Source organism: Ctenopharyngodon idella, chromosome 5 (genome assembly GCF_019924925.1).
Source record: "Ctenopharyngodon idella isolate HZGC_01 chromosome 5, HZGC01, whole genome shotgun sequence".
Lineage (NCBI taxonomy): Eukaryota > Metazoa > Chordata > Actinopteri > Cypriniformes > Xenocyprididae > Ctenopharyngodon > Ctenopharyngodon idella.
The window spans coordinates 23,141,906-23,154,725 of NC_067224.1; the positions used below are offsets into that span (position 1 = coordinate 23,141,906).

Here is a 12,820-nt window from a genome sequence, read left to right on the forward strand (position 1 = left end):
TGAGTCAGCAACCTTAAAAGAAGACTACGGCATAAAACTCCTGCGAAGCTTCTATCTACGAAAAACTCCATTGTGAATTTTTCTCTTCCTTTATTATTTTGACATTTATATAACTTTATTAGCAAAGTGAATCTGAATAGAGCTAATATATGATTAAATTAGTTGATTATTGTTGATTAACAGTTAGTGTGGCTCACCAAATGCACTGCAAAAACAGACAAACAAACAAACAAACAAACAAACCAATTAAACCTCTTTTCTCCATTCTCTGGCTCCACCCATTATATTAGGAATCCGGAAATTTCCACAATAATTGGAGTTTGGATGTAAATAACTCTTCTGGAATACCAAGGTCAAATAAAACAGACACGTAAAGCTTGTCTTACGACATAAAAGTTTGGCACTGGCACCGTCAAGGCTTCTTCAATGAATTGTGCCAAAACAAGCTTTGAGGGAGAGGAATTTGCGTCATTACGTGCCGATAGAAGGAGTCAGAAAAGAGTTGCATACCATAGTTACTGTAAGTGTACTGTTGCAAAAAAGGATCCAATTCTATTGTGAATTTTTCCCTCCTTTATTATTTCGACACTTGTAAAAGTAAAGTGTATAAAATAAGTGCTCATAAATGATCAATGAATAAAAAATTAACTAAGAAATGCACTTAATGTGATGAATTAGTGTAATAAAATATCAAATAATCCTCCATCCTCTGGTTCCACACATAACATCAGTAGTCTGCATCTAAATGAGATCAAATCTAGGATCTGAAGCTATAGGGGAGGTATGTCATAACCTTTTTTTTTTTTGGTTCTGAACTCAATTCACCAGAACACAGGGGAATTTTCCTGACATCTAGATAAACCCGCATCACTTCCTTCTTTTGCTAACTTCTCTGGAATACCGAGGTAAGCTTGTAACAAAGGTGACAAAATACCCGTGGAAACACCCACCCCCCACCCACCCAAAAAATCCGGTTTGCTCTTCCCTGAGATGTCAAAACACTAATGTCTTCAAATTACGATTAGAAAGAAAAATGTATAAAATTGAAAAAAAAAAAAATACCATTGTCAATATGGTATTCATGGGGCCAGCATGAATGACGCTCAGGGACGGAAAGAGCGCAGCCAGTGCTGCATCATCACTAAAGTTTATAATTTGCACATGTTTTTAAGCTTTGCCAATTTAAATATTCAAGTGCAAGAAGACGTGAAAGAGGACATCTGGAGTGCATGCCTAGAAAGCTGCAATTCAGACAGCGCTGAATGCTGAATTGAGTACCCTTTCACGTCTTCTTACGCTTGAACGGAGTCATGCGATTTTCGGTTTCTGAAGTCGGAGCATACATGAATATTCAAGAGTTTCCACAGACATGCATGCAGCTGAGAATTTTAGTTTACGACATCTCAACACAATTAGTGGATTATTTCATAAAGGTAATATATATATTTTCAGCATCATGCTGACGTATGCCCAAAATACAACTGTTTACCTTTTCATAGCAGTTTATAATGTTTTTATTAGTATGCATGTTTTGTGCAGTCATCCATGAATGAATGACAGGCATTCACTTCATGTAAAATTACAGCAGAGCAACCTTCAACTAGAATGTACATTTCCTGAAGAAAATGTGAATGGTGCTTGCAGTGGCAAAATTCGGCACTCGGTTGCTAGGGTGTTGCTAGGCAGTTGCTAAGGTGTTCTGAGCAGTTGCTAGGCAGTTGCTAGGGTGTTCTGGGTGGTTGCTAGGCGGTTGCTATGGTAACCTGGGTGATTGCCAGGCAGTTGCTAAGGTACTTGCGGTGGTTGCTAAGGGGTTGCTTGGCGGTTGCTAGGGTGTTCTGGGTGGTTGCTAGGCGGTTGTTATGGTAACCTGGGTGGTTGCTAGGCGGTTGCTAGGCAGTTGCTAAGGTACTTGGGGTGGTTGCTAATGTGTTGCTAGGCGGTTGCTAGGGTGTTCTGGGTGGTTGCTAGGCAGTTGCTATTGGTAACCTGGGTGGTTGCTATGATGTTACTAGGTGGTTGCTATGATGTTACTAGGTGGTTGGTAGTTGTCACAGATAGTTACTATGGAGTTTCTATAGAGTTCTTAGCATGTTCTTAGCCCACTTTAGCACTTAGCTAATCACTATTAGCATGTAGCTATTCACTGCTAGCATGTGTAGCATGTTGGAAGTCCAGTTTGCTAGCATGAGTTCAAAGAGCCAACCGCCATGTCTCTACGATGCTCTGATGCAGAGATATAGGTCTTGCTAAACGGTTGCTAGGGTACTTTGTTTGGTTGCTAGGAAGAGGCTTGGCATCTGCCAGTGATGATACACCAAAGGCTGCTTGCCAATATAAGCCAACCCCCATGTCTCTACAATGTTCTGATGCAGAGATATAGATCTTGCAAAACGGTTCCTAGCAACCAAACAGTGTACCCACACTGTTTGGTTGCTAGGGAGTGGTTTAGCATCTGCCAGTGATGATACACCAAAGGCTGCTTGCCAATATAAACCAACCCCCATGCCTCTGTGACATTCAGATTTGAAGATATCCCCCTTTGGGGTTTGGTTGCTAGGGTGCTCTAAATGGTTGCTAGGGTGTGGCTATGAAGTGTTAAAGGTGATTTGTGATTGGCTGTTTGCTGCCCTGAGTCAAACGATCCCACCCTCATCTTTCTATGACACTTCTATCCAAAGGAATATCTTTGATCTGTTTGAATGGAAGTCTATGGAACCTGTTGCTAGGGTGCTCTAAATGGTTGCTAGGGTGTGGCTTGATAGCGTCACATTGATCCTGAGAGACTGATCGGTTGCCTGAGTGAAATGAGCCCGCCCCCTTGTCTCTATGACACTGTGATCAATAGTGAGAGATGTGAGTGAGTGAGAGAAAGGGTTCTAAGGCCCTGCGCGTGAGTGTGTGTGAGAAAGTGACAGTTGGGATTCAAATTTCTGAACATTCCGCCATTGAAAGTCAATGGGACTTTTTTGGCCGCTTTTTCGCCCCCTGTGTGAACATCGTTGGTTCTATCGCTTATAAAAGTCATAGCACACCTCTCCTCAATGAGCCGGTCAATTTGACACCTCATTCATGGGTCTAGGACAAACAGTGCAGGACAAGTTACGCGCCAAAGTTTTGTGTGGAAGAATAATAAGTATGCAAGAGAACAATAATGATGCTTTGCCTTTGGCAAGCACCATTAACTATTGTCTACACCGATTTCAGTTCGTTGTGTTCTTCTTTTGTACCTTGTAATGTAACAACCGCTCCGCTGCGTGCCTAACAACGCCCCTTAGCTGTTATAAATTCACTGTAAACCATGGCTTCTTGGGGATTATTGCTTTATTTTATCACTCTTTACATTTTAAAGAATATTTTAAAATATTTAACAACAGAAAAAAAACATTGTCTTCTTACATACAGTGGCCTCAAAAAGTATTTGCACTCTTGACCACAATTGAAAACGCATAAATGCATTTGCATTAAATACCATACTTTTTTTAAATTTATGTTACAATAGATTTCTATTAAATGTTCTGTTCATCTGTGAATCCTGGAAACAGACACATGTATGATGGTTTTCACTTTCATTAAGCAGCAAAGTTTTTAGGGCTGCCCCCAATAGTCCACTAAACATTAGTCGACCAAGATTTTATTAGTCCGTTAATTGCAAAAACAAACAAAAAAAAACCTTGTGGCGAAGTCACGCAGCCCATGAGGGACAGATCATTAACTGCGGGTCCTTGTGGTGATTACAGTATGTCGGGCAGGAAATCCAAACATTCACCCATCATCCATCGCCCTCAAATATGTTGCATGTTTCAAATGATAAGCCATATTTGAGGGCGATGGATGATAGGTGAATGTTTGGATTTCCTGCCCGACATACTTCCAGCACAACGTTTGACACCTCCATGTCATGCAGTAATCACGCTAATATTTCATGTGCGCTATTATTAGGCACATATTCAAGTGTTTGTGTGGAGTGTGGAAGCTGAAGCATTAGCGCAATTACTGCATGCAATGGATCACTTAAATTACTCCATTTTTTTTGTCATTTAGATAAGAGTAAATCATATTTCCAAACTGTAAAAGGTCTGCTTTTATTTGTGTACACTCACAATAACAACAAAATGTTGTGCTTTTGTAAAATAGAGAATACAAACAGGATGCGCTTTCTGACGTCTCGGTCTTCCTGAACAGCAGCGCGTCACATAAATGAACCGAAACTCAGCGTATAGGCTACTTGCCTCACAGACATGAGAAATATATCTATAGAAACTTGAAATTTCAACATTGATAATAATAAGAAATGTTTCTTGAGCAGCAAATCAGCATATTAGAATGATTTCTGAAAGATCATGTGACACTGAAGAGCGGAGTAATGATGCTGAAAATTCAGCTTTGTCATCACAGGAATAAATTACATTTTAAAATACATTCAAATAGAAAACAGCTATTTTAAATTGTAATAATATTTCACAATAATACTATTTTTGACTATTTTTTATCAAATAAATTGAACATGAACATAAATTTATTTAATTTATACAGTACAATTTATTTAATATATAAGTTTTTTACATTTATTTACATTGTTTACATTTATTCAATTTCTGTACCTAAAAACTACTATTAAATCAACCTGGAAAACCTGCAAAGCACTGTTTATTGCATTTGTATGTTTGTTCTATTGTATTTATTTGTGCCATCACTCATACTTTGATTATTTGTTCGCCTAGCCTAAATTTTTTATTTTAACTCATATAAATTTCAAATATTGTTAATTTTTGGTGTCATAACCTTATTTATTAGGGTTCCATGGGTCAAAAACAATGAAAACAATAACTATGCCTATTTTATTTAGTTTATTTGTTAACCTTTTGTGGTGGGGCCAGTGAAAATTGTGGCAGGCCGAGTAAAAATTTGAACCACTGGCTCAACTGGCACAGTACACCTTCATGTGCTTGTGTCTGTCTGTGGACAAATGCATGGATGCATCTTTTTAAAGGTTATAAGTTACTTTTACCTGCTTGAAATAATATCACATTTAAAAAGGAGCAACATAAAGAAATTACAGTCTATCAACAAAAAACTATCCATGGTTATCCAGTTTTTTTGTTGTTGGACTCTGCTGAACCATTGACAACAGAGCACCTTCAGTTTATTCTTCACTTAGGTAACACTCTCTACTGTTGGACATTGTTTATGTTACATTCTATACCAGGAATGTATACATTTACAAGCCAACACAAGTACATAAGTTCAGTCGTTGCAGTCACCTCAGTTCTGGCGCCCCTCACAATCACATTCCCATAGTTTGTCAAAGAGTCAAAATCTGCTAAGGGGTAGTAATGGAACAGCAGTTTTAAAAAGGGTTTTTTCAATATCAATTAATTACATTTTCATGGGTTGCAATAAAAGTTTTTTTGTTATAAGAGACAAAAACAACTTTATGCATTAAAACCACTCCTTACATGGTAAAAATTAACTTGATTTTCAAAAGTCAACAAATTTGCGACAGCTGAATGTAATGAATTTTTGACAAGCCAAGCATGTCAGTCTTTTAGTAATATGTAATTTATTTAAGCCATGAAATAAACTTCATTCAGTAAAACAAGTATAATGAACTACGCAAAAAGCATTTTGAACGTCTCCAACATGTTTTATAATTAGCCAAAAATAAAACTTAGTTCACCCCTCACGCACATTATCACACCCATCAAAAACTTATATTAGAAATATTAGAACTAAAAACATTGACATAACACTCATGGGAACCAATCACTTCACTGAATACTTGCCAGCTAAGAAATGAATAGTTATTAACTTATGATCCATCTGTTTTCAAATCCACATCATTTGAATGTCACTACATTGATGTTTGTCAAAGAAATTACATGTACAATACATGACAGTATTTACGAGAAGCAGAGCTCCAGCAAGTACATGCATTTCCTGGAAAACCCACACCGTTTTGACTACGTGTAGGTATCAAATTTGCATGTGATGGTATCAAATTTTCATGTTGAGATTAATTGTTAAAGCTTTTTTCACGGTATAAATAAGTTGCAAAAAAAGTATTGTCATGTATAACAGGTTTAAGAACTCTTTTTGTAATAACAAAAAGAACTCTGAATGTTTAAATACAATACAATACACAAATATAGTAAAGTGAAATTTTCAAACAGATTAAAGTGCAAAAGAATTAGGCTATAAAGAACAACAGGTAACACTTTACAATAAGGTCTCATTTAATGCATTAACTAAGATTGAGCAATAGCTACATTTGTAGCTATTGTATTCTTAAATGCACTATAAAAATTATTCTTAAATGCATTATAAAAATTTTAATAATTGGTAATAAATTATTATTTACGGTATTTTGAAGTGCCCACGATAACAATATCGTGCATGTTCATAATCGTGATATATGGCATTACGGAATATCAGCACATGTCTAACTACGTCATCACTTTTTCTGAGAAGAGGGTGAAAATGATGGTCTGTGCGGCTTCAACATGCTGTCGTCAGAGACGATAACGTACGTAAAACATAATACTAGGGATGCACCGATACCATTTTTTTAAGGACCAAGTAGGAGTACCGGTACTTTTTTGTACTCGCCAATACCGATGCCTATACATTTATTAATCTCTCTCTCTCTCTTTTTTTTTTTTATGTTGCAGTTTTCCAAACATAACACAGTGAGACTAATGAATGTAGGACAGCTTCTATATTATTACTCTAATAAAAAAAGTGTCCAATATAACCTTCAAAGGGCATAATTACCAATATATATAATTGTTGTTATATAAAAAGAAATGTACAAACAAATTACAAACAATACAACAAATACTATACAGATACAAATTAAATAAATTTGTTTTTCAGATATAGTAGGTTTATTTACCATGTATAAATTTATTTGACAAATATAGGTTACGGTCCCTTTAAAACCGAATCAATGGATACTGACACATATCCTGTTTTCATTCAAATGTTTACGTCCATTTAAGCCATAACCGACTGTATTTACATGAGATATTCCACACGATGGACAGTCTGACAACTATGTGTGCATTTGAGCATTCAGGTGCAAGGAGAACCGATCGCGTGCTAGAAAGAGAGAGAGCGCGCGCGAGAGAGTGTCTCTGTGAAGGGAAATTCTGTCAGTTACGTCACGTGAAGTATCAGTCTTTGGTATCGGGGGTATTTTTACAAGAACGAGTACAAGTACATGAGCTTGGTATTGGGCCCGATACCGATACTACATAATACATAATGCACGCGAGTATAAATTTGCTCTTCACTCGCTGACATTGAATTGGAATGATCAGGGAAATATTTAGAAATGATTAGTTCATCTCTCGAGTCTTCGGGTCGGAGTCCTTTGTTTAGACTACATAGCCTTGTCTATGGGGCTGGGACTTGATGAACGAACGACTCGAACCCAAAGACTCGAGCGGTGAACTAATCATTTCTGGTTCCTGTACAGAACCTATGGGAAGTTGCACATGCATTCATTCAAAATGAATGAATCGTTCATGAATGACACATCACTAGCTAGGTGAGGAGTGAAGCAATTAAGTATCCCAGGTGTGAAAAACACTCATTACATAAGCAGCCCTGTAGACTCTTACACTTCAGCAACTATTTGACTTTTAAATTTCAGACAGACAAAGAATCGAAACTGTTATTTAAAAGAAATGTAACTTATGTTGGTACTGACTACAGACATTTTTGACAACACAAAAACCCTCATTAAAATATAACATGAAGTCATGGTACATTGCGTAACAGTGGTGGCTTGTTGACAATGAAAGACGTGGTGATGCAAGTCAAATGTGCCACACCTGTTCTAAGTAATCTAGTGGGGGAAAAAAAATAATGGAAAAAATGAGTTACTTGCTTTGACAAAACATGCATGCTTGTCACTTCTCCTGTCCCTCCTTTTCTGTGATGCACACACACACCACACACACACATCACACACAGATACCACATCAACACCTGCTCTGTTTGTGACACACCTGTGACACAATTGCATGTTTTAATCAAACAGAAATGCATGGAAAATACTACAGCTACAATGCAAAACCAGGATGGCATTTAAGCTTGTTTGTCTAAGAAGCTGTTCACACAGAACACATTTTTGCATTCCACTGCGCTGCTTTTTTTCTTTATAAACACGTGTGCTAGAAAGACATGTTTGAATGTTTGACTGGCTTTTGACAAACCTTTCTAAAAACACAGTTTAAAGTTAAACTTTTTCAAAAAGTGTTTCTATACCTTGTTTTTTATTTTTTTTATTTCACTGCCCTGTTTAAACAAAAATGCATTCTGTGTGAAAGGCCATTTAACTGTTTAAGAACACTACACTACAGTTGATACTTTTCGCAATTTAAAAAAAAAAAAAAATATATATATATATATATATTAAATGCTTTTTCAAATTCAAATTTAGGCTTTGGGCACATCCCTAGCAAGGATGCATTAAAGGGATAGTTCACACAAAATTGAAAATTATCCCATGATTTACTCACCCTCAAGCCATCCTAGGTTTATATGACAATCTTCTTTCAGACGAACACAATCCGAGATATATTTAAAAATATCCTTAGTCCTCCCAGGTTTATAATGGTTGTGAATGGTAACCCACATTCCGAAGACAGAAAAAATGCATCCATCCATAAAACAAGTAATCCATACGGCTCCAGGGGGTTAATAAAGGCCTTTTGAAGCGAAGGGATGTGTTTTTATAAGAAAAATATCCATATATAAAACTTTATAAATTCGAATAACGAGCTTCCGGTGGACGACCGCACGCAGAATGCGCAAGTTGACTTGTGCCAAATGAGTAATCCTCTGACGCGATGTATCATCCCTTCGCCTCAAAAGGCCTTTATTAACCCCCTGGAGCCGTATGGATTACTTTTTTTTATGGATGGATGCATTTTTTCTGTCTTTAGAATGTGAGTTACCATTCACAACCATTATAAACCTTGGAGGACTAAGGATATTTTTAAATATATCTCGGATTGTGTTCGTCATTTTTGGGTGAACTATCCCTTTAAATTGATCACAAGTGACAGTAAAGGCTTTTACAGTGTTAGAAAATACTTCTATTTCTAATAAATGCTGTTCTTTTGAACTTTTCATTCATTCATTCATTAAATAATTCTTTGAGTATTTGAATGTAAAAAATATCACCGTTTCCACTGTTCCACAAGGATCATGTGACACTGAAGACTGGAGTAATGATGCTGAAAATTCAGCTTTGCCATCACAGAAATAAATTACATTTTAAAACTAGGGCTGTCAATTTAACACGTTAACTTAATTAGTTTTTGGGGGGAAAAAAATAACGCTTTAAAATTATTAACGCATTTAATGCACCAGCCCCGCCCCAGATCTATGTAGGTCATCTGACACTTCATACAGTTGATGGTGACGAACATAATGCAGGGCAACAACTCACTGCGTGATGTACAGCAGCCTATAGAATGCAGTTATATGCTGCTAAAATTCAAGATACTGGGGCAAAAATGCCCCGTATGAGTTCATATTTATATCATATGTTATAGTAAAGCAATTTCACATGAGTGCAATACCACACGAGTCCTGTTCTTGTTCTTAATAGCATGAGTGCTAATATGATACTAATTGTATACAACTGTTACAACATGGCCTCATAGCCATTGAAGCCTAAAAGTTTATGTGTAATAAATTCTATGTTGAATCAAATATAATATTTTTTTCTGAAGCTAATTTTTGTAATGTCTATTCGATGCTTTTCTCATTTAACACAATAATGACTTTAAATTATCTTTTGGGGCTAATTTCTCAGCTAAATTTGATGTGCGATTAATTAATCACCACATCATGTAATTAATTAGATTAAACATTTTAATTGCTTGACAGCCCTATTTAAAATATATTAAAATAGAAAACAGTTATTTTAAATTGTAAAAATATTTCATAACATTACAGTTTTACTGTTTTTTTTGATCAAATAAATTGGTGAGCATAAGAGACTTCTTTCAAAAACTTCAAAAGAAATTCTTACCAACCCCAAACTTTGAGCAGTAGTGTACATACGAATAAAGGCAATTTTTTCATTTTTTTACGTTATTACATGTAATACTTTGCATGTAATTTGATTAATTAATCTTGGTATCATGCAATCAAAACAATTAATTTATAATTGACAGCCCTACTAGAGACAAGTTGCACAAATTAAAACATTTGTTGACAGTAGCAAGATTCCATAAATGTGTAAATGACCTTGAATACACACGCGAGCGAGCTATTTTTTTTATATAGGCAGGAAGTGTAACAAAGGCATCCTTTATGATAATAGAGGGAATCTGAAGTCTGTGCAGGAAATTGACTCAAAACTACAAACCTCAGTAGCACAGAATGTTCCCTGTATAATATATCCAATAAAAACAATCAGACTTACCCAGACTCTTCTTTCCAGTTCTCTTTGTCTTTGCTTTGGTGCGTTTTTAGAACCCGCTCCAGCTCCTGAGGATGAGAGAGGGAAAGCTCTTTTACAATGTGTGGTGCAGTGAGTGTGTTTTTGTACACATGTACATGTTTGTGATGTCTTTTCTTGACAGATAAGATTTTAAAAAGCATGTACATATGGATCTGTGTAAATGTTTATGCGTACCTTTATACATGATACATAGGGTGCATTGTGCTGTAGATCTCCCTCAGACAGAGTAGCCTCTTCATCTGGATTTGGGTCAATAAAGTCATATGGGTCCTGATCTGCAAATAATTGAGATAATAAGTAGTGGTGTCAATCACAAATCAACAAACAATATAATTACAGATATATATGTCAGTCAATCCACTCTGAAAAAACAAGTGAATTTGCAGCTGTGGGTAATTTCCTGACTTCTCTGAATTGTTCACTTAATAACTGACAATTACTGTCTTTTATAACACAGAAAGAACAGGATACTCTGTTGGCCTCAACAACCAAGCATCTGCAGACTGCAGGTGAATTAGGTGTCTAATAACTCTGCACAAATGTTTATGGCTCACTAAGGCTTTAAACAGATCTGACAAAAATCTGTTTCTAATTCAGTTGGTTGTTTGTCATCTGAACAGCAAAAAAAATGTGACATGAAAAATGTTCGCTTGAACGGACACATACACACAAAATTATGTCAAAATACCCAATTCGGCAAGTATTCTCTCGGTTATGTCATTAGCGAACAGTTGAGAAAGAAACCGGATGTATGTCATTAAATTCAGTCTGTGTGTGCATTCCGTCTTAAAGTGACAGCAGCCTAATATTCTTGCTGTAGTCTGTGTCATTAATGTTAATGAAAAAAACATCATTATCATCATCTACCATGTTCGAGAGAAAAGAAGATAGTGAGAAGAGCAAAGTGTGAGTACCAAGCAACATCTATAAATTAATTTCTTTCGTGACAACTCTTGGAATAGTTTAGCATGGTAATGGATATAACCATGTATTTGTCTTGGCAAAGGTAAGCAGAGGTAAAATTTCTAGATTTACATCCTCTTTCCACAATGGCAGTTACTATCTTATGTTTTGGCGTCATTACCATGGTATCTGATGGTACAAACAAAACAAAGTTTATTTCAATGTGACAATGCAGACAGCAGACCGGAATCTAATCCCATTACACAATACACATCATGCTGGATTGATCACCATCAAAAAAAACAAACAAAAAAACAAATACACAAATGTAAATAATAACCTATGGCCAATACGACTAATGCTGAAAGCACACCTTTGTTTGAGTCCAGCTTTGTGAGAAGAATGTGTGGGTCAGCCCGCGCTGTCTCAGACACTTGAGAGTGGAGACTCATTGTATCATCATCAGATGGCTGGGGAATGAGAGATAGAACAGTATAGAGAGAAAAAACAAGAAAAGGGTAAGATCCTTTTTTTTTTTTGTAAGAGACACCCTCTGGCAAACTGTAATGGAGTTATATACGCAGTAATTGCTACTTGTCTTAGTTCGTCTTTCTTGAACATCCTAGTCAGGTCAAGTTCCACAGGTGTGCCCGACCCACCTAATTATGAGCTAATTCTGCCTTCACTTGCTTTTGGAAATTTGATAATTCCCACTTCTGAAGTTGTGATTCTGAGTTCATGTGCAATTTTTACCTAGGCAACTCGTATTTACGATAATTCCAACGTTAATCCCCCTCCCCCCACATCAGTGTCTACTGTTTGGACTATCAGGCAGAATTAATTCAAAACTTTTTTCTATTTTGTGTTAAGTGAAAAACCTCAATATTTAGAGCCGTTTGCAGTACTTAACTATACATGCGTACGACTAATGGGTGTGTTTACCTCTGTAGTCGACAGTCTTTTGTCACCGTTGTCACTGCCAATACCTGAGTCAGGGCCATGGTTTTTACTGGGATAGAAATCTTCCATACTACACAAACAAACACATATTCATGTAAACAAAGAGACAAATAGACATAATTTCCCTATACTACACTGACAGTTGGATGAGGATAAATTCAATGAAATAATGAAACAATATCACACATGAAAGACAACACTTTTATGTAAATTATGTGTCCCAAAGATCCTCTTCTGTGTGAAATGACTTTCTTACACCACAGATTTGTGAGCTACCACTGATAGTTTAAAAGATACAAGCCTTCATTACTACTAAAAAGTCGTCACATTACAACTGAAGTAGCAATGATAACTAGCAGTTATAGCAAGTTACTGAGGAAAAAAAAAATGCTAAAACTTTGTACAGACAGATTACAAAAATCTCTAATTCAACTGATTTTTTATCTTCTGAAAAGCAAAAAAAAAAAAAAA

General features: G+C 36.2%; 1 protein-coding gene across 4 annotated transcripts in view; it reads right to left on the bottom strand.

Annotated features, from left to right (window-relative positions):
- lrch2 (leucine-rich repeats and calponin homology (CH) domain containing 2) overlaps nt 1-12,820 on the bottom strand; it is a 75,663-nt gene that overhangs the window by 28,635 nt on the left and 34,208 nt on the right. For all 4 annotated transcript variants that reach the window (XM_051893009.1, XM_051893008.1, XM_051893010.1 and 1 more), the window contains exons 7-10: nt 12,332-12,419; nt 11,763-11,859; nt 10,661-10,761; nt 10,448-10,512 (exon numbers count right to left, since the gene is read on the bottom strand). In XM_051893009.1, coding sequence (XP_051748969.1) covers nt 10,448-10,512; nt 10,661-10,761; nt 11,763-11,859; nt 12,332-12,419 — 351 coding nt within the window. The remainder of the gene's footprint in view (nt 1-10,447; nt 10,513-10,660; nt 10,762-11,762; nt 11,860-12,331; nt 12,420-12,820) is intronic.